General features: G+C 44.8%; 2 protein-coding genes across 3 annotated transcripts in view; one reads left to right on the forward strand and one right to left on the reverse strand.

Annotated features, from left to right (window-relative positions):
* Positions 1–40: 40 nt before the first annotated feature.
* LOC144178745 (metaxin-2-like) lies at positions 41–7,993 on the forward strand. Its single transcript, XM_077706833.1, has 9 exons — positions 41–222; positions 349–396; positions 484–603; positions 741–817; positions 2,557–2,649; positions 4,725–4,763; positions 5,149–5,274; positions 6,671–6,747; positions 7,721–7,993. Exons 1-9 carry the CDS (start codon positions 177–179, stop codon positions 7,872–7,874), a joined length of 780 nt encoding a protein of 259 aa, XP_077562959.1. The 5' UTR covers positions 41–176; the 3' UTR covers positions 7,875–7,993.
* An 8,766-nt stretch (positions 7,994–16,759) lies between these two features.
* Pio (zona pellucida domain-containing protein piopio) overlaps positions 16,760–22,432 on the reverse strand; it is a 108,993-nt gene continuing 103,320 nt past the window's right edge. For both annotated transcript variants that reach the window (XM_077706829.1, XM_077706828.1), the window contains exon 10: positions 16,760–22,259. In XM_077706829.1, the coding sequence (XP_077562955.1) occupies positions 22,033–22,259 (227 nt within the window). In that variant the 3' untranslated portion in view covers positions 16,760–22,032. The remainder of the gene's footprint in view (positions 22,260–22,432) is intronic.

Here is a 22,432-nt window from a genome sequence, read left to right on the forward strand (position 1 = left end):
GCACACGCACAAAAAAAAAAGCTGTATACGACGTGAAAATAAGACTGCAAATTATTCGCACGTCTAGCTTGCGCTTGAAGAACAAGTTTGATGTTCTCGTGTTTTTACTGTGCTTTCGCGACCGGCTTTTCTCGTGGAAAAATCTATCTCACGAGTAATGCTATTTGCTGAAGAACATGCCTTCAGTACTTTTGGCTGACTCTATTGCGGTTGAGCTTGGCGGTAAGCTTCGGTTTGTGCAGTTTTGTTGTGTGAAACCATGCTGCTGCTCGATCCTCCACCTCCTGTAGCAAAAATCGGGGCTTGCGTTATCACTAGCGTGCTAATTTTTTCTGGTAATTTTTTCAGCTAATCAGCCATGGCCAGACGACGCGAAATTACTGCAGTCTTTCGAAAGTAAGTTGCTGGTTGCCGTTCCGCACGATTTCTGCCACTGGTTGCAAGGTCACTTACCTCTACTCTCGTTTTCTCTGCCGATACCAGAGTCTCAGGTACTCTTACCGGAAAGCGCGAGCTCTCTGGGCGTCCAGACTTTCCTTCGGATGGCAGGTCTCGATCATGAAGTGGAGATGCGGCCCAACGTTGAGAGCATTTCGCCTTCCGGTAAGTGATGTAGCGTATGTATGCGGTGATCGAGGGGGGCACTCTCTCGTCCCAGGGACAGATCATTAGCCTCTTTGCTGCCTGTTGAGACTGCGTTTTATAATGGTATGCCCATTGCGATGATTTTTTTCTGCAAGGTAACGTGCCGGTACTGAAATGTGGCCCCTTTGTCATTGCGGAGATGGACCCCATCGTTGCATTCGTCAATACGAAGGTAAGTACTCAAGTACTGAGTTCGATATCAGAAATCTGTACCGGAATTTGAGTCAGTCGACAGTGCTAGTAACTGTAACCGAAGATCCAGGACGAATTTTCTTGCCGTGGGAGAAGCACTGCAAGATTAAGCAAAATAGTTAAACATTGTCCTTCATTGTACAGCAGCTTGAAACTAAAGTCTACTGGACCACCGAATGCGCAAACCTCATATTCCGACTGGTGTATTTTGTGGTCTTCGAGCCTCATTAAATGATTTAGCCTAGGTTGCCAAAGCCCTTTTTCGTTTGACCGCTTCTTGCATTTCTATGGCAGGTTTGCCACAAGATTGCCAAGTTTGCCATAAGAACAACCTTGTTGCTTCTGGCTAAGTTTCGTCTAAGTTGCAAAGTATGCCACGAAGGTTTCTGTCAATTGCCGCTCGTTCATTGGTTAGGAGGCAAGAAACATCAAAGCATCAAAGAGTGCTGTGCCAATTAAGGTAGTTGGAATTGTCCTGGTGGTGTGAACTTGGCCAGGTCTTGTAGCACCATATTGTTACATGAGATGTGATCAGCTAAACAGCGAAATCTTGGAAGCTATGTTGTAAATGAAGCTAACTGTGATCAGGGCCTAATCAATAGTGATGCCAAGACACTAGGCAAGTGTCCTCATGATGTACCTTTTAATTTTTGTTATGTCATGTGTCCTTGTCACATTTTAAAAATTAACTACCACAGTGTTCAGGAAGGCTGTGACCAACCCATTACTACCGATGTTAGTTCACACTAGTGTTCTGTTTTGTTGGTTTGTCGCTACTCTGCCAAGACTGGCACGACAACTAGGCTTGCTTTCCTATACGAGGCTTAGAATTTTGGTTTCATGCCGGTTTCTCTTCTGAGGCAGCCTGTGGAACATTTTAGGGTTGTTAGAATTGGTTGGGCAATTTTTAATGATGTGTCTAGAAAAATGGAAAACATGGTACATACTGGGTGCTCCTACTTAGTTCAGATGGCAATGGAGGTATGGGATGTTGGTGTTTCATATTTAATAATAGTGCCTATGCATTGAACAGTTGTCCTGGTCTTTGTGTCTTGTGTTATAAATAGTAGGAACACTGACGCTCGGAGAAAACGAAAACATTTTTATTTTTAGGGATCCGTAGATTACCACAAGGTGTTGGGAACCACCAATATGAATTACCACACTGTCTTGGCCCTTACCTGCCGCAGTGGCACAGTGGCCGAGGCGTTGGACTGCTGAGCACATGGATTGGGTTTCAATCCCATCCCCGTCAGTTGTTTTTGTGGTGAAAGTGAAAAATTAAAACATCCATGTGTCGATGTTTCGATGCACATTAAAGGTATTCGAGGGACCGAAATTCACTACAGCATGCCTCACAACTCAGGGGCTTCGATGCACTAAATCCTTATTTGAACCTCATACCTCAAGGTCTGTTGTGAAAGCCACCATTATGCTGCCAATTACCTGTGGCACACCTCTGAAATAGACTAAAGATGGAAATTCCCAGTGGCTGCATTATATAAAGGTGTGCTGCTTGATGAAAAACCAAGGAATTCCAGCATCTGCAAGTTTGTTCTTGCTCATGGGCATATTGTGAAAACATTACTTGAGCAGATTATCTTGCATTTTGTGCATACTCCAGCCATTAGTCTGAAGAATGGTATGCATATTTGCTAACCGTTAGTCATTTTATCTGACCAAAGGTTTTCCCACGCTCTTTATTTTTTTATCCTGCAGGGCATCCAGCTTACACAGAATCTGACTGTGCAACAAAAGGCGGACATAAGGGCCTACATGTCCCTCATAAACACGGTATTGGTCAATGCAGAGGTGAGTCATCGCTGACTGGAAGAATTCCTTCCAGCTGATGCATTTATCCAGCACCCTTTGTAACGGAGGAATGAGGTGCTCACTGCATGATAATCAGTGAGAGCAGCTGCAACTGTTGTTGCCTCTCCATGCAGTAGGGCAACAATTAATAATTTCTCAAAGTTTCTGCTCTGGTCTAATAGCAGTATTAAGCAACTAAAAGTCACTTATGTGTTTTTTACTTGAGCAGTTTTCCTGGCACTGTCTTCAACCAGCTTGCGGCAAAAGTTTATTTTTATTTTTTGTTTATTTATTTATTTACCTTCTTACGTACTTACAAATAAATTCGTACTGCCCCACCATGTTTATCTAGACCTCGTCTTTCCCCTGTGTCCATGCTCACCCAGGTTTCAAATTCTGAGCACCCTTTGTTTATCGCAATATTGATTGTATGGTTCACTATGCGTCAGAGCTGGTTTTCCAAGGCCAGAAATTTAGCCTTCCTTGAGAGCCCTTTATATGAATGGCATGTGCTACCCTGCTGCATGTGCAGTGGAACAGTAGCATGGAAATGTCGGGATCACCATGGCCAGTTCAGGAAGCGTGGCCATCCGAAAAAGCACTCTGGTGGCCTTGCCCAATATCAATGTGTCTCTGCAGTTATTGCAGTGGTGAGCTTTTTTGGATATGTCTGGTCTGTGTACGCTGCCACTTACATTTCACCAAGAACATCATCTTTGGTGCTTGGGTGGCGACCATATGTCCTGCAGGTCTGTCAACGTACGAAGACTCTTGAACAAAGCCTAACTCCGTAACAACTCAGTGCCTAAGGGATTTGCTAGGCCCGGGGTCGGGGGATTAATTCGTGCACACCATGTCTGTCTCTCTAGTGGAAGCTAAGAACAAAAGTGGTCGTGCGTACGAGATCCAAACATTCTTCAAATATCACGAGGTGTTAAAAACTAACTCGTTGCCCTCCACTGCAGCCTACCTCGTACCCGAAGTGTAGCTTTAGCGCTTAAAACACCGACTCTAACTTTTAACCTCTCGCTCCTTGAATCTAAGTTGGTGCACCTTCAGATAAATTCACTCAACATAAGGAGGTGCTCTTATTTCATGATACGTGTTATTATCTGTTCGCTTTTCAAGGAACATGGCATACTGTGGTGTATGCCTGCCTGGGTATATGGCCTGACAGGGAAATTCTTTTGTCAAATGGCTCTTAACCATTCTTCCCGCAGCTTTTAATCTCTAGGCCATTTGCAGATGTGTTACGTTGGGCACATACGCCTTGAGTTGCCTTCAAAGTACGAAAAGAGGCCATGTCAACCGTCCTGTCAATAGCCAACACTGTCAACGGTTTCAAAGACAGCTGTTGAAAGCACTGTGGCGAGCTGTAGAAGAAGTTTAACAAAGTAGCGGAGTCTGTGAGCTGGACAAACGAGCCGAGTCTCATACCGGGAATGACAGGCATCAAACAGATGACACACGTTCACTGTGGCTTCACACACTAAACTTGTAGCCGTATTCGGAGTCTGTCCTCCTCTCTATATGTTCCCTCCACTAGGCTGAGTGGAAGGTACCACAATGCTTTTGCATATGAAAATCACTTTCAAGGAGCTCTTCAACTGGAGGCTCGAGTGAAGGAAGGACTTAGAATACCAGGGTTGGTCTCAGTAAATTTATTGGGCACCACTAAGTATGACGTCTTACCACATCAAATTGCAATCACCGTAGCCTTATCCTCCACAGGGTGTTGCTCCCTTCTTCCCACACTTCAAGAGAAGACATATTGACTTTATGCAATATCTGAAATTTTCTAAGACGGGAAATTAGGTGGCTTATTGTTTTGTTCTGCTGCACAGTTTTATTCGAAGTGGAAAATACAGGTGTTTAATATTTAACAGAAAACTGTGTTAATCATCATTTTGTTATTGAAGTTCAAGTTGTTCATTGTTCTTGTAAGATAACTGTTTCTTCTATGCTAGGTCCTCATAACATGTAGAAAAAACATTGCGGTTTCACCATCAGTGCAATTAGGTGTTCACGCCTTCGTTGGTTACGCAGTGAAAATATCTTTGTTTCTTTTTTTCTAGCTTTACATCTGTTGGGCCAATGACGAAATGTACCATGAGGTAAGTTACACATCTTTCTGCATAAGAGTCTGTCAGTTTGTAGCTTTTGATTGCCATTGGCTTCTTCAGTTGTGGAACATGAGCAGACTTGTCTCAAAATAACTAAATTGAGGTGCTGAATCGCTGGGATAGCTTTCTTGCTTTGGGTAGTACTTCTGGAGATAGCAAAGCAAACTGTTTAATTCGAGTTAAGTATTTTAAAAAGAGCTTCTGGACTTTTGTGCATTGGTGTTTGGTTAACCATAGTTTTAGTTTTTTTACTAATGTCTGCGTAATGCAGTCTAATTCAGACGCTTGCCTCATAAAGACATACCTGAGCTTGCGTTGTATGTTTTACGGTTTCTTCTATCAAACTTCTACCCCTCTTCTTTCCCAATAACAATAGGTCACAAGACTTCGGTATGGCTCGGTGTATCCATGGCCTCTCAACCATATTCTATGCTTTCGAAAAAGACGGCAAATTCTCGCCAAGCTCTCTGTTTCTGAATGGAGTGAAAAGACACTAGAGGAGGTTAGTGGGTGCTTTTGTATATTTGAAACGACCTTGTCGTGCGCAATAAGGCATGGGGCCTTTGGTTGATTGCTCAGCACTTTGCTGCAGTTTCTGCTTGTACGTAGTTGCGACTACAAACTTATCTACTAGTGCCAACCAGATATATCTCTCGTTTTAAAGGCTCAATACATGCCCCATTACAAGCCAGAACAGCGTACGAGTTGACTCCTTTGAGACAATTATCCTTCATACTTTCTGCAGCTGTTGCACTGTAACCTCGGTTGTCTCCCCGTTAAGATGCAAAGATCGTTCTCTTGGATCGTTCGATGGCTCAGATGATGATGATTGGCCCGATGATCAACGGCACCTAGCAGACCACAGTCTACTCCAAGAACTGTACATTTTATTAGACGCGGCGCATCTCTTGCTCTGAGGCATGTCCGTCCTGCGTCGTCGGCGTCCGTCTGCACGCCACCTGCGCATGCGCGACTCTCCTCCGTTCGTCTCATCTCTCCCAGAGCTGTGCGCAACACTCTCACTCCGGCGCATTAGCATAACGACAGCTGGCGCGCTTGGTTAATGCTGCATTAACAGCTGCTCCGGTGCACATCTGCGCGCATGTGCGACTTTCTCCCGGAGTCTCCTCTCCTTCAAGCGCTGTGAATATAAAGCGGGTATCGCTCCGCAGCGGTTCAGTCAGCGCTCGCTGTCGTTCTTCTCGAACATCGACGATGAAACCAAGATTCGACCGCTCCTGCGGCAACCGCTCACTGTGCACTTTACTGACCATAAAGTCATCATTCTTAATTAAATGTAATAAAGAGCTGGGTGGTGTTCGCTAAAACACGTGTACTCTCATTTCGCGTATGCATGCGCCGCATCACACCAGGGTTCCCTCGCGATGAGATGGGGGAAATTTTTACAAGTATTGTTTACAACTCGTAATCAGAGGACGGGCAAAGACCTGCATCCAGCAAGGATCCGCTCTCTCTACCAAGGGTCTCTAATTTTTATGACTCCTTCCGTATGCTCACCCAAATTATCATCGTCTTCTGCCCAAAAGACAAAAGAGGTACAGCTCAGGCTTTGAAAAAGGAAGCAGAGTTGCTGACAGCTGCTGACATTTCCCAAGCTGCGAATCTCTCAGTACGCGATTATCTTAATCGGCTACCTTAGCCAGTGCATCTCCTCCGGCGCGCATCGCCCCAACTTTTCCATAAAAATGGGGAAAAGGCTAAAGCATTCCCATGGCTCTGTTCGGTGCCTCTTGTATGCGGTTTCAGTCCAGTTGGCATAAAAAGGAAGAAGCAGCACAAAGCTAATGAGCTAAACAACAATGACGAACGGGCTGCTGGTGATTTTTATTAATTAGGTGAGATGGCCAAAGTTAACACTCCCTTTTCTCTCCAATTAGGTGTTTGAAGAAGTGCAGTCGTGTTGCGCTGCCTTGTCTGAACGCCTGGGACAGCACAACTACTTCTTTGGAGACAAGTAAGTGGCTGATTGCAGATGATATAATAAAAATTAGAATATAAATATAATAAATATAATTATATATATAAATAAAAATAAATTAAATATAATGAAAACTTCATAACAAAAAGGGTTTGCTTTAGCCTAAGTGGGGAAACGGAAGTAGTGGAGTAGAGGGCACCTGCATGCGATGGAAAAAGGGGGCAAAGGGAAAGGATGATGATCATACTTAATGCACGCATTAAACAATCAGACACTGATGCTTTTGCAATCACATTGTAAGTGCTTAGGTGTCCGGGCGATTTTTTTCTTTTTTTGCTTTCTCGTGGTTCTTTTCCACTTCCAAGTGGCGCTTAATTTGTTTCATTAGCAGTTGTAATGCAAAGATGCCAGTGGGAACCTTGTGATCTGTAACTTACGCTTTACCTTTGTGCGATTTTGTGTGGTGAACATGGATGAAGAAGGCAAAACTGGAAACACAGCTGGAAGCTGCACTGCTAGGACGTAGCTGGGGATAAAGCAGACTCGCGCAGGCTGAGTGGAATGAGGCAGATTTTAATGCACTGCTGCGCGGACGCCTTAACTGCTCATTCTGTGAAAAACCGGCATTGTTGTCCGGCAGAGAAAATGGCCACCTCTATAATGAATAAATAATAATAATAATAACACTTTTATTTTCCATCTGACATTGATGGGGAGATCAGGAAAAAAAGCTGTAGAAACAGCTTGACCACATTGCTACTCTTCACTGAAAAACCACCAACAAACATGGAAAAATTAGGCAAACAGTGCAGAAACATTGTGTGCCTACACTCTGTCCATGTCAAATAAAAGTTCAAACGTGTTACCTGTAAGACTTGGTTGGGCCTTGTCTTGAAGAATCTGAATTATTAGCATGCGTACCGATATTGGTGGTGTTCTGCTCAATACCTGTTCCACTCTGCTGCTCACTTTGAAGCCCCTATATTAACCAAGGGCTGTACTTTTGCAGGCCCACTGAGTTGGATGCCTTGACGTTTGGCCACCTCTACTGCCTGATGACGACCGAGCTTGTAGATGGTCGTCTGGGCCAGATTGTTAGCGGATTTAGCAACCTGGTTGACTTGTGCCACCGAGTCGAATCGCAGTACTTTGCGGACTCCTAGTGCACGTTTTTGGTAGGACCACCTTTCGAGCCAGTATGCATTACTGGCTCGTTGTCATTTTAGATAAGTCAAATTAAAATTACTGCCACAAAGTTCTCCTTTTTGTCATGAGCACTGTATACTTTTGTTGTTTCTCCTTGTGTGTTTCTTCTGTGCTTTTCAAGCTCGCCTGTGACACTCTGAACTCTGCAAATAAACCTGCACGACCTTTAGATCACATGGATATGAACACCTAAGCTAAATATTATATCTGTAGGAAACTCCCAAATTAGTGTGCACTGCACGACCTTTAGATTACATAGATACGAACATCTGAACCAAATATTACACGTGTAGGAAGCTCCCAAATTGGTTTACAAGATGTGGAAAAACTGAATGTGCTCTTCTTTTGTTTATTTTGAATTTGCCGTACTGTTCAGTGCTAGAGTGGTGTCACTCCAGTCCTTGCTTTCCTATTGACTGGCGCTGCTTAACGCCAGTCTCTCAATATAACACGACCAAAATAATATGTGTGTTGACTTTATTTGCCAACAGTCAAAATTTTTGACTAAAAAAATAGGGGCTAAATTGGCTTTTTCTCGCACATCTGGCATGGTTGACTGTCATTGGCACTGGGGAACAACCTTAACAAGTTCCTGTGTATAGCGCATAACATATTTCGTCATAACATACTTCAAAGCATTGCTCGCCTGCACTGTAGCGTCCCTTTTGAATCCACCAATTTTACTGGCCACTTTTCCGGCGGCTTTGTACAAGCACATTAACCCTGTTATGAGGATAGCTTCTTATCCCATCTACATGTCTATAGCCGGTATTCAATGGCACGGAGTGCATGCAGGCAACCAAGTGTGCGCTGCTATATCTGTGGCCAAGCGTCTGTTGCTAGGCGACGTTGTGCGCACGGCCTGCAGATCAGGCACCCCTCTTCTCCTCCATGCAACCGTGCGAGTGCGCCGTCACTCGTTACGTTGGGCTCCGCGGGGTGGCGGTACTTGTCCATGCTAAGCACGACTGTGAAACGCATGACTGTTTCACGTTACAAACTCTACCTCGCCGAACGCAAAGCATTGCCTCGACTTCAATGTGAGTGCGGTCAATAACATCTCTGTTGACGCCACCGTTTAGAATCGGATTGGAACGGAGCAGCTGACGCACGCCGGTGTTGTTTTTTTTTTTCTTCGGCGTGCGGCCGCAGTGGCCCAAGCCGTGCAGTGTCTGTGGCGCATCGGCCATGTCTGTGGCCGTTTCCAGCGTTGCCAAGCGAAGAAATTGACCGCTAAACTTTTCAACGAATACCGCCTATAAAATCACAGGGCATAGTTTGCAAATTTACGAGGACAGCTTCGTCCTACCTGGGGTAGTTAGATCTAGACTAGGGGTCAGCAACCTTTTGAGGAGGAGGGCCAAGTTGCATGAAGGCGACACTATAGACCCGGGGGGGGGGGATAAGAATTCAGGGAATTGACAATAGTGTACAAAACTGGAATATGGGGGACAATGCTAACTGGAAGCGATCTGTATTTGTTCCTAACCCCATTTGAGGTCAAAACTACCTTTTTGGCGTTCAGATAGGTAGTGACAAGGGGAGTTGGGGGTTCTGACATCACGCCGGGAGTCGCATAATACTGCCGTGCAGGCCGCAGGTTGCCGACCCCTGATCTAGACGAATACAGTGTCCGGTAGAACACACTGTTGGGCAAGTTGGTGCGTCCACCTTTACGTGGGTATTCATGACCCACACCGGACATCCTTGAATTTCTAGTGGTGGTCGCCGGCCTGCGCACAGTACAAGGACTACCTACCCACAATGTGACTTGCATACGTCTCGCGCTGTCAGGAATTAATAAAATGGGAAGCTCACTGCATCTCCACAGGCTCATAAGCTGTGCTTGTATTTCCTGCAGGCTATAGTAAGTTGCTGAATCTGCGCATATACTTTTGATTTGAAAAATTCGTGAAGTTTCTCAATTGAGAAAGGGGCGAATATGAGCACCGATGTTGTTCGCAGGTTTAGAAAAAATGATTACGCTAGGAGATTTGTTCAGACCTGAAATCTTTATCCTAACTTAACAGATGGCTGAAAGTTGTTGTTAAACTATACTCTCATATCGGCTATGGTGCCAAAAGCAGATTTTAAATCTCCCTTCATAGCTGTCGAATTGTCATGAGCGGGGTCTCCAGTCCTCAGCTGGCCCTGTTCATAACCGGTGCCTGCTTTCTTTAATTCCTTCTGGGTCTTTTTCGGATGCTACATTTGCTTAGGTTCAGCAAGCGCAGCCATGCTCGGCCAGCCGGGACTCCTCCTTGCAGCTCAAAAGCCAACCCACGTCTAAGCTGTCATGCGAAGTGCACACCTGTTCACGTTACCAAAATAAGATGTTGCAGTATCACACAGTGTTGCTCATACTTGTCGCTCGAAGTCTGCAACCTTTTCCATTCATAACATGGCTCCTGAGTTTGCTGGCTACATCAGCTTGAGAACAAGGGCATACATGTATATATATAGAATTGAAAAGACATCTTTAGAAGAAAAAAAATGAGTATAAAGGAAACATTGGGTGAAAATCTCCACTTTAAAACACACATTGACCTACTAAGGCTTCAAGCTTTGAGTGTGATCACAGGAAAAGGGCGTTATGTAACATGCATTTTCCCAAAAGCACGATTTCTTTTGCCGTTATCAGCAAAATTTTTTTTTCTGGTAAAGAGGATCTTTTCAAGCATTCTATAGTAAAACTTTTCACTCAAAAGGTGCAACATAAAGCTCTTCAAAAGGGTGCAAATTTTTTACTCTTAGGGCTGCTCAAAGATGTATTTACGCCCTTCTGTGCGGCTTATAGTTCTACTTTTTGAGTGAATCGTTCTTCAGAGAATCATTCTGGACCCGGAAACTGTGTAACATCAGAGTCATTCAATGCTTTACTGGTCACGAAACTGCTCCGTAACTCAATGGGAGAGCTTCATATGCTGCGTTTGGTCGCCGCGCGGTGGCGCCACCCTCTCACTGAGGCGGCGTTGCGCTGGCTCGAACGGCGGAGCCGCGGCGAGTTGTGTTTGTTTTGTGCGGGAAAAAATTGTAACGGGGATATCGCACTCTTGTGATGCGACTTAAGTAGTCCAACGACGATGCCGAACATGTGTTGCGTCCCGGGATGTCGTTCCTTGTACAACGATACCACAGAAAATGTTTCCTTGTTCTGTTGACCGAGCGACGGGCAGCTGCGTGAGAATTGGAGGTGCGCCATTCCGAGGCAAGCAAAGGGAGATTTCAGCTTCGATTATAAATGTGCGACAGTGTGTAGAAATGCACTGTTTGTGAGAATGGAAAAAGCAATGTACTATTTTGAGAGCATCGTGGACCTAGAATTGTATACGGCTAACTTAAAGCCGGATTTTTGTCATATCAGTCAGGTTGTAGCGGTGCTCCATTACCTGTTTGCAAACTTGTATTACCTTGCGCTCAGGCTCGCGTGTAAAAAAGCTTTGGGACGTCCTTGTGCTTTTACTTTTCACATTTCCGCGAATTATCCCTGAGGATTCGTTTTGTTTTGTAACCGCGCGTGGCCGATTCCGGTTTCTTATCTGGCGTTTCAACCGGAGTGCCCATTGGCTCTGTTTCAGCGTTGCCAGATGGTGAAATACGGCACCAGATTGTGAAAATCTGGGGAAATTCGGGGGCTACTGGTGTTGAGGTACCAATACGGCTACACCAGACAATATCTGGTGAAAACTGGTGAAAAAAGCGTGTTGTTTCTTTGAACTAGACTGTTTTATTTCTTGAATGAAAGCTTTTTCAGCATATAAACACAAAAGCCGCTGGACTGTCTGAGCATGCTTGTTCTAATGTGCTTGATAAGTATATTGGGTTTTCACTATACTGCTTGAAAGTAACGAAAGCTCAAATGGTGCATTTTGTATTTCAAATACACCACAATATACCACAACCTCCGAATTTTTTAACGGAGGGCGTGTACCCAAAAGCGTCCTGAGGTTCCCTCTCTAAATGGTTACAGCTACATAAGTTTTGTATGACATGTTTATTATGAAAAAAATAGTGCAATGTTAAATCCTCACATACTAACTAAAGAGAAATTTACGTTGTACCAGGTCTTGTGTTTCAATATAGGTGAAAAAGCATAGCGACAACTGAATTGGATGCGCAGTAACCTGCTCTGCGAGCGTGCCCATAGAACATGGAATAAGGGTTCCTTAGACAGGTACTGCGATGTATATGAATACGAAGTAATATTTCACTTCTTTTGAAACTACTTTGCCAATTTAATAATATAGGTAACTGAGTAACACTCTTCGATTTTTAATTATGAGATGATCAAATCACCCCCTGGGTAGGCTGGATGGATTGCCATAAGGAACCAAAACGCCACATCAAAAGGCTGTGTTTTTGAGAATTGCATGCACAGAAGACGTGAAGGATCCAAAACAATGTAGTAGTGGCTGTATTTAGTGCTGGTGAAATCTGGTGAAATTTGGGCCAGGAGATGGTGTCGATGGGTATTTTCAATCTGGCAACGCTGCTCTGTTTGTCGTACGTCCCGTCAGGCAATATTGTTTGATATGGAAAGGGTGCCACCTTGTCGTTAACTTGATTTTTTGTTTCTTCGACAATGTTCTCGATCCCATTTCCATGTATCTGAAATTAATAACGTTCCGAGAGTAATGCATGCATATATAGCAAACGCCGCGCAACTCACTTTATCGACGTTCATCTGTGCACGTCAGCCCTCATTCACACAGCCGTCACCTTCTCCGTCACGGCACCGTTACGTCAACAAAGAGCGACGTTGACGGAACGGAGAAGTGTTCAGACTGGATCTACACGGGAGCTTTCCGTCAGATTACAGGGTCGTCTGCCTAGTGATCAGTTTAGCCTAGACTTGAGCGTTTTTAATCTAAAAAGTAAGGAACATGGCTTGGGCTCACTTTTCGCGAAATTTAGCCTTCAAAATTTGTTTTCTGATTAGCTGGTTTAGCGCGGGGCATGGTCCCGTCATGTTGACGTGACGGAAACGTAGAGCTCGGCCTCCCGTCACCGTCGCACCGTTATCGGCCAGAAATCGGTCGAAAAACGGCACCCATGACGGAAGACGGTGACGGGACGGTGACGTGACGGGGTGAGAAACGGCTTTGGGAATGAGGGCTCACACTGCGGACTGCTTCTTCGACGTTTGTGTTTCATTCCAGTCTTTTGGTTGGTTGGTTGGTTGCCTCCCACCATGGCACATACCCACGCGGGGGATTGGCCAAGAAGTTTTGTGCCTAATGAGGATGTGACCTATATTATTTTAGATCCCAAAATTTATAAAAGAAAATACCCAACAGAATTTTTTAAATATGTATAATATGAAAGTAGATTCAGGAAGAAAAATGAGGGATGTGTGAATGTTTAGCTGGCTAGCAGGAAAACCTGCCTGTCGCCACAACATAAGAATGGAGGGCAGACACAACATCCCTGTGGCAGACTCCTAGGGCGGAAGCGCCTAGTGACAGGACCTCGTAACTAGATAGCGGAAGGTTAAGGCGTCTAAAGGTTGACTCCAGGGGCGGTATTCTCGAGTTTTGTCCCTTTTGCGTCCCTTTCAAAAATGTCCCTTTTGGCGAGCCCTGATTGGCTAAAAGCAAACAACCGGAAGTGACCTAACGCAAGCGCGGCAAACCTACTGCCAACGCCGACTGCTTAACCGGAAGTACGTCACGATGAAAGGGACTCAAAAGGGACGTTTTCAAAAGGGGCAGTTACGAGAATACCGCCCCAGATGCGTGCGTCGCATTGGGGAGAAGCTGCGGCAATTAAATAGAAAATGTTCTAAATTTTCCAGTTCGTCGCAGAAAGGACATTGCGGTAGTGCACGAGATCGCTAGCTCGCTGCGTTCAGAAAAGCTTTACTTCGTTCGTGGCTACGTGGAAATATTCTGTTTTCTCCGTGTGCTGCACATCGCAGCGCGAAAAAATAAATTTTTCTACGCTGGACCACGCTCTTTTGTCTCCCTTCGTAACATTGAAATTTTTTGTTGCGTGTGATAAAATCAGTTTTATTGTTCTTTTTTCGCTTCCTGTTTTTTTTTTTCAAGTATTGCAAAGCGTGGACGCAGAAGCACACATGGTGCTACATATATCTCTTCGTGTTTTGATCCTTCGCGTTTCTGCAGCGTTTTTAGATGTTCTCAAGTATGTAACAACTCATCGAAACGACAATACTATTGGGCTATCTCTTTTAGCGTTCTGTGCATTCCAGAGCAATCAACGGATTCATTAAGCGTAGTCTGAACGACGCGTACTTGGTTTCTTTCAGTTTTTTTATTGTATTATCGATAGGCCCGCAGCATTCCGTGACTACACAGCTACTGTATATGTGGTAATTACAGCTTTGCTTTACGAAAAGAAGCAATATAGATTTAAAAATCCGTAAACACGACGGCGCAGCGCTTGTGCCAGAGCACGCAGAAGCCGTTGCCGTTCGCGGCCGAAGTATACGGTATTTTGCTTCGAAAACTAAAACTCCATTGAAGGCAGGTGATATACACAATGACTGGACTATTCATCGCTAACTACTACGAAAAAAAAAAACTTAATCAGCGCGCAGACACCAAAAGCAGCAAGCGTTTGCACGCCAAGAGCTGGCCAATACGCCGCACGCGCGGCGGCTGGATGACCTTCGTGCGGCGGTGGCGCCTGTAGCGGCGCGCGCGGTCCCTATATGAAACGAGCGCCGAAGTTTCGTGACCAGTAAAACATTGAAAGACTCTGGTAACATTAATCTGCCTGAAAGGGTGTACATTCATACTCCTCTGGGCTACTGACTGGTGTAAGTATCGACGGATTCGACACCCTTATTCACAGCCTATACCTCTACCCTTCAAGGGAATCATCCTTCTGAAAACTCTACACTCGTAAGGCGTAACATTAAGCTGCCTGAGAAGGTGTTCATTCTTACTCTCTTGGGCTACTCAAGGGTCCCAGTATTGAAACACTTCTCCACCCCTAGAGTGAAACATTCTTCAGCGAAATTCGACACTCAACATATGGAACAGTAGGTACTTGAAAGGGTGTTCATTCTTACTCTCTTGGGCTACTCAAGGGTGCAAGTATTGAAACACTTCTCTGCCCCTAGAGTGAAGCATTCTTCAGCAAAATTCGACACTCAAAATAAGCAACAGTAGGTACTTGAAAAGGTGTTCATTCATGCTCCCCAGGGCTACTCAAGAGGGCAAGTATTGACACTTTTCCCAAGTATCCTTGTGGTAGTAAAAATGTACACCCTTTTGAGCATCTTAATGTCCTACCTTTTGTGTGTCAAATTTTGCTGAAGAATGCATCACCTAACGGTGCAAGTAAAAGCTGTGCAGAAAGATGTCGACATGCACACCCTTGAGTAAACCAAGAGAGTAAGAATGTACAACTTTTCGTGCGCTTTCTTTGGCAACTGGACTAAAATGGAAAAACATTTATTTGTCTTTTTTGGGTGGTTGGGCGGGACTCCACCGGGGTCTTGTGCCATGTGCTACAGTTCTCGATGGGGTCAGCAGGTGTGGTACCTTTGGTCCAGGGCTCCAACAGCCTCTGCTACTTTGCATGCCCGTTGAATCGGACCAAATGAGCAAAAGAACCCCCTTATCGGTGAAGGGTCTTTCTGGTAACATATAAGAATGCCACACCTTTCGCACGGGGAGTATTACAGCGAAAGCCGCATATGGGAAGTGGTGTTGGGTTTAGCTGTGACTGTGTCAAAAATGCATTGCAGTAAAGGCAGCTTTACCTTGACAGCGAACTTGAAAGCAAAGCCAGCAATGTCCACCAATACAAACGATGATGTAGCCTACATGTCCTTGTGTGTGTTTCTGTAAGTGACACGAGGCTGTCCGTCACGTTGCCCACAGAGTTGCGGAAAATGCTATTGGGCTTCAAGTGCCTTCGAGAACCAGCAGCACTTTCCTGGCCCACGTGACAACTTTCCTTCTTGAAATAATCGTTATACTTAGGAATGCTTTAAAAGAACCCCATAAAGAGACCACTTACCAGCTGTACTGGCCAGTTACCTCAAGCAAAGATTATTGGTTTTTAGTGTTTCCTGTTCAACAGCATTCATCCAGATGAGCCCACTTACATTGAGCTTGGATGTTATGATTATTGCTTATTTAAAACAGTCTGATTGTCGTCTTGAATTTTTTGTATATATTTATATTTAACATACAAAATTATTAATTTTGTTCAGCGATCAGCCATCTTCAGTTAGGCATCATATCCATTCATTTAAGCAAAACTTTCAAAGTGGTGCCATGTTGTGCCACGTTTTCTCCAAAAGACAGAGTGCAGAGGGAAGAGCAATAGTGTGCAGGTGCTGTTTTGTATCGTGCAAAAGGTGGATCAAACGTGACCTGTGCCAGCTTAAAATTTGCAGAGGCCTCTATGGGTTTGGAAACTGGCCTTGTGGTTGGCTGGTTATACTTGCCTTTGACGTTGCAGGTTGCTGCCCAATACTGAAAATCAGAGTGGTGACCACTGACTCTTCAACAGTTTAAATATTGTTTAGTTCTTAAAAATTTCGTCCGACCAATTATCTCAATTTGCGTTATTATAACGATTACATTTGGAACTTTTGCGATGTCTGCATTATTGTGTAAACGGAGGGCACTACACGGTTCGCCATTTTCCGTAATTATTTAACATTTTTCTTATTTTTTAGTTTTTCGAAATTTCGTTCAACCAATTATCTCCATTTACGCTATTATAGCGATTACAGGTGGAACTTCCGCGATATCTGCATTTTTGTGGAAATGCAGGGATTACTTGGTCGAGGCTGCGAGGTGCTCGGCAAAGAATGCTACGCATTAAAACGAAACAGACGGCGAGACAAAAAGAACATCAGTTGTGTTGTGACATACCCTGAAAGACATTTTATTTTCTCTCATAAAAAGGTTCACGAGTAGATGTACACAGCGAAGTAACCACGTTCTGTACACAAGTGGGCCACGGACAGTCATGCGGCAGAGACGTCGGCATGAGTGCAGACACACATGTTGCTACATCAGGGGAAAAAAAAAAACAATCTAGAAAATAACAACACATATGCAATCACCTCCAAAAGCAGTAGGACAGCTGTAGGCACCTCAAAAGGATATCTTATAAGCAGAGCTGCGATCTACAATGCTGCGCAGTCTGGCAGACAAGCAAAAAAAAAAAAAAAAAAGCACATTGCTGGCTCAAAGTTTTGCGAAATGCATTTTGCAGCGAAGGCATAAAAAATACCGTCTGGCAGAGGAAGAAGAATGTCTGTAAGGAATAAGGCAGTGTGATGTATGTGTGTTTTGGCAGTGGTAGTCATGTACAGCAAAAACGAGTAAATCACGGTTAAGGTTCAAGAAAACGGCAGTGTGATGGCGTACTCGTAACCGGGGAAAGCAACATGGCCAGTGGCCCATTGCTGCTGGTTAAAACTGCAACAGTGGATATGGCGTAACTGGCACCGAGATAGAAATAATGTAATGTCTGTTTTGTGTGTGTTCATAAAGAAGTACAGTTTGTACACCAGCTGTTATTTAAAGAATTTCACTAACTTCGTTTCGAATCGAGTAGAGGGGATGTCACCATACTTTTGGAGATCAAGGCAATAACGCAAACAAACCTGAAAGTGCTCTTCATTAAGCTGAATGCAAACAAAGAGACAGGTGGATTGTAACATCCACTGCTTCACCGGTGGTTGGTTACCTGGCAAGAAGCTTTGCCAAGTAAAAAAAAAACAAACAAAGAATACAGGAGCTATCACGGGGACACACACAGAAGCACTAAACCTTACAGAAAAGCAGGATCAGCTATGTCTGCTACTTTTCACTGCGTTAAGTTCTACGGAGTCATCATTACACAGCCAAGTGATCAGTGAAAGAGCTGTTCAGCTACAGCAAACAAACAGTACAAACATGGGCAACGGGCTTTTCCAAATAACCTTGCGCTGAGCCTCTCTGTCTTCGTCTTTTTTAGAAGAATTTCCTATGACTCAGAAAAATCCCTTACCTCTAGTTTACCGATTTCCAAGGCACGTGCCCTAGGCAAAGTATAATTATCTGTATACTATAATCAGGCTATTTTATGCAGCCAATGATATTGCCGCTGTTTGGCAACGAGAAAGAAGCACTTGATCATTTACAGTTATCGTGAGGAACAATTAACAAAGACATACACTACTCTGCTGTGACGATGCCATTATATCGTCTCTGCAGCCATTCTCCAAGGGCAGTGTGCTTTTAACTGCGCTTCACGAGCCGTGATGCCAAGTGTCGCTTCCACTGCTGCTCATGAGACTTGCGGTTTGGATCACGGGACAAGAGCACTAGGGTTGCGCACGGCCGATTGACAGCTCTTGTACTATACCAACCATCTAACAGAGAAGAGGCGATGTTCAACTGCAGTCTAGGTAATGCTTTCTTATGTGTACACCCGTTTGCACGGGAAAAGCAACGACAAGGCAAGTCGGACGCAGCGGGCAGTGCTAGCATGCCCGCCAGAACGACTCTCTAGACAACGGCCCGTGAGCGCAGTTATGTGGTGCTTCGCACTTGCACTCCGTCGAAAAATGGCTGCCATGGTGCGTATTTTACGAGGTATTCCACGACTCCTCCAACGTATAGGGGAAAAAAAAAAAAAGAAAGACGCGCCAAAATATGCAGAAACGAACACTGACTACGAGCACGCACTGAACAAAATGTAAGAGCCCCATCACCGGTCTATGAGCACATCGATAACTACGCATGATTACGGCTCTAGGAAACGGGTAATTAAACAACGTGCAGCACGTTCAGCTACACACTAAAAAAACCAGTGCGTGACGTACCAACGGTCGTCATGATTACGACTGATCCACGAAAGCTCGTCACTCAGCGCAAGCAGATTGAAAGAAAACTACTTTGCTGCCACTGCACATAACGATAAACTGTCCCATGATGCACTAGCCAACGCCCTAAACAAAACTGGAACCGTGACGAGGAGCAAGGCGCGCAGTGCGAAGGTAACGCACTCGAATGCTTCCTGACAGGCTTGCTTGTTCAAACATGCATTTGGCGGGCCTTTAGCATGTTAGGTGGTCATCAGGATGCAGTTAGTAGGGATAATCTATTCAGAAATCGCGCATCTCAGTCAGTGTTTCTGTTTGTGTGTGTTTGTGTTACTTTAATGATGAACATTTCCTCTTTCGCAATGGGTGCGCGTGTTTACTCTATATAGCGCATGGAAGCCAAAAAAAAAAAAAAACGGGAAAGAGAGATAGGGAATACGTAGTGTCTGCGCTTGCGTGACGGCACCCGCAAAAAGAAGCCGAGCAAAAAGGGAAGGCCGAACGTACACGCATTTCAAAATCCCTTTGGCACGAACATGTACTACAGCATCTTTACGGGTGGCTAGCTGCCTATCATGTGGGCTGTATGGTGCATCGTCTTGCGTTTCACGTGCAATGGCGCGCCCTGCCATCGTTTCCGTAACGCGCAATTATCATATCGCAATAAATTAACAGAGCGTAGACTGAGAAGGGAAGCAAAATTAATAGAAACAGAACTGTGCACGTGTCCCCTAAAGGCGCGTATGGGCTGCATGCTCGTGTATAAAGCACGCGAAAGCCTGTTTGAACCATCTTCTGCTATCACAAAGGCACCACAGTGCGCCTCTGCGAAGGGCTGTGTACTACAAGGCTTTCACTGCTGATTTTACAATGCTTGGTGCACTTTTCGCAATTTTTTTAGTTTAATCCTGAGCTAATCTGAGATAATGTAGATATAGGAGAGTACTGTGCATGAATGGGCTCAAGTGTAAATGTTCCGTTTAGATCAGCTTATGCGAATGTACTTGCATGCATTGGCAGCCCTCCTTTACACATAGACGTAGTTAGCCGAGAGATGTTCGAAGTGCACTTCTTGATGCTACTAGATATGCTGGCATGCATTGGCACTGGAAGGTATGCGATTGGGCATATAGCTGAAAGCAGTAAGAAAAGTGGAGCTAGTGCCGCATTTGTGTTCGACTGATTACATGTACTGTCGACTCGCTTATTCGCAAGGCGTGCTGACGTCTTCATATTGAGTGAACGCAGTAATCTTTATGAGGTGCACAGTCCCATTGTGCCTACATTGCTTGGACGGACTTGGAAGCCAAAGCACAGGAACTACGCGGGGGGGCAGGAACTTGTCTTGTATGAGGCATTGATGTGGTGTAGTACGCCACTTTCACAGATGCTTACATGCTTCTGATTTGAGTGAATGCCACTTAAGTAGAGAATAAGCAAACGAAATTGTACGTTTTATCATGCGACAGCTTCGTCTCAACGCATGCTGCCTATCATGGTTTCCAGCTTACAGGTCACATGCAGATAGCAGGTTCTGAAGAGCAAAAAAGCTAGGTACTTGCAAGCCTATTTTGGCTGCACACTGTACAAGAGTCTTTTTATTCATTTGTAGGTTAGACCTTAGTGTGTGTTGAGTGGTGCATACAGCAAAAACTGTTTTTTTTTTTGTTGTTTTACTGAACTGACTAAAAACACCAAATTATGAGCTAGTACAGGTCTTACTGACTTAGGTGCAATTCGCTCAATGTTTGTTGTAACACACTCGTTTTTTTTTTTTTTTTTTTTGAACATCAGAACATACCACTTTGACCATCACACAAAAAAGCTTCAGCTACTTCAACTATGCACTCCCTTTTGAAGGAGTATTTTTTGTAGATTACTTATGTTTTCCTTTCCTATTAACAGGGACTTATAAAATGGGGAGCAGCATTCAATGAAGGCACATTAACAATAATCCAGTAAGGCAAAAAAAAACCTGTAGATGAATGTTTATGCCCCTGGCAGTCTAATGCAATAACAGTTGCCACATAGTAAAAAAATATCAGGGCTTTGTTCACAAATGGTCGTCTTTCGTTTCATTACCATATGTCACAACAGAATGCTTGCACTGCTCTTTAGATAGTTGTACCCAAAACTTAACTCTAAGGGAAAGACAAGTTTCAAAGGGAGTCACTGCAGGTCCATGGAACAGTGGTTTGCTTTAAAAAATTTCAAGAAGCTGCATCAGTGCAAGGAATGCCGCTTTTCCAAAAAAAAGTTTCACTTGGGAGTGCTGCACCAGCTTTTAAACGCAAGACCAGCAGTCATTGTTCGATGACGACTTTACGGTGCCACGAAAAAAAATTAGCGTAGACAGTGCCTGATAGCTAAAGAAGGACAGGATGCCGCGAAGCAAGTTTTGCTTGTTGCTCCGCTTCTTACACCGGAGGTCACTCAGCAGCAACTGGAAAAATCTTTCTTTCGGTGACTGCGCTCTTCCCTTTTTTATTAATCAGCGGTGTGTGCAATTGCGAAGGATAATATGAACTTAGAAGGAGCTGAACGCAGAAAAAGAAACTATATAGAAATGTAAAGGGGCCGCACATTCTGCCTCACTGTACACGATAATTTGTTAAAATTAGAGCTGACAGTGCTGGCTCTTATAAGTTCAGTGTGCAGCCATTTCCTCAAGCTCTGGACTGTGTCCGCACAGTGCTTGAGGAGCGTGGTCTGAAACGTTTAAAAGTGGATGTGCACAGTGACTCCCCGTCAAGGGCCAAAGTGTGACCCTTTCGGGGCTTAGCTGCCTGGAGGGCCTACTGGTCATCTGCCAACAGATGAAAGTACTCTCTTTTTTTTTTTTTTTTTGACGGGAACATTTGCTTTTGAGGGAAGAGTAACAGCACATCCTGAAGCCAGGAGGAAGGTATTTAGAGCACTGCAATCAGCTACCCTCATTCCAAAATTTGTGCGCTGACTACTAAGTAATAAAGCGCAGGGTGTGAAACGGCTGTGCGCAGGACATGTGACCTCAGGCGTCAATGGTGAAATCCTTCTTGTTGGACACACCAAATCTGGGAAACTGCACGGGCCCATGTCCATGACTGATCCAAGGCAAACAAGCCAGGATGAGTGAAGATGGCCAACACACTTATCTTCGACTCGCCTGGGCCTTGGTTTAGTTTTCAAGCCATCGGGCAGTCCCTGGTCACAAATTACAGCCCGTGCAGTGCTCTGGTCGGACATGATAAGCCAATTACAGCACTCTAAAAACCTTTCTCGCTGACTTCAAAGGACTCCGAGTGACCTCCGGAGCGTGCAAAGTTATTGTGCTCCTATTCCCTAGAGTATCCGTGGTTGGAGTAGGGTCCCGAGTAGATGGAGCTTCCGGCGGTACTGGAGCCCTTCCTGCGGCGACGACGGTGCAGGATGCAGGCCACCAGCAGCATGACGGCCAGCATGAGCAGCACGCCTGCGATGGCAATGCCGATGGCGAACTTGCGCGAGGACACACAGAAGTCGTGGTCCGACGAGCTGGCAGACGAGGTCGGCCGGGAGCTCACTGCAACGAGGACACACATAATGGAGGGTCATTGCGATCTGCTGGCCTTGTGGCACACTGCAGAGAGAGGGCTGAAAGTTGGCAGTCTTCGAAACTAGGCACTCTGTGAAAGCCTGAACACTAACTCGCCGCATCTTGTTCTGGGAAGAATGTCGTCTTTAGCTGTCACAAGG

This window comes from Haemaphysalis longicornis, unplaced genomic scaffold, assembly GCF_048455015.1.
Source record: "Haemaphysalis longicornis isolate Haplotype H1 unplaced genomic scaffold, Haemaphysalis longicornis Haplotype H1 scaffold_4, whole genome shotgun sequence".
In the NCBI taxonomy this organism is placed as follows: Eukaryota; Metazoa; Arthropoda; class Arachnida; order Ixodida; family Ixodidae; genus Haemaphysalis; species Haemaphysalis longicornis.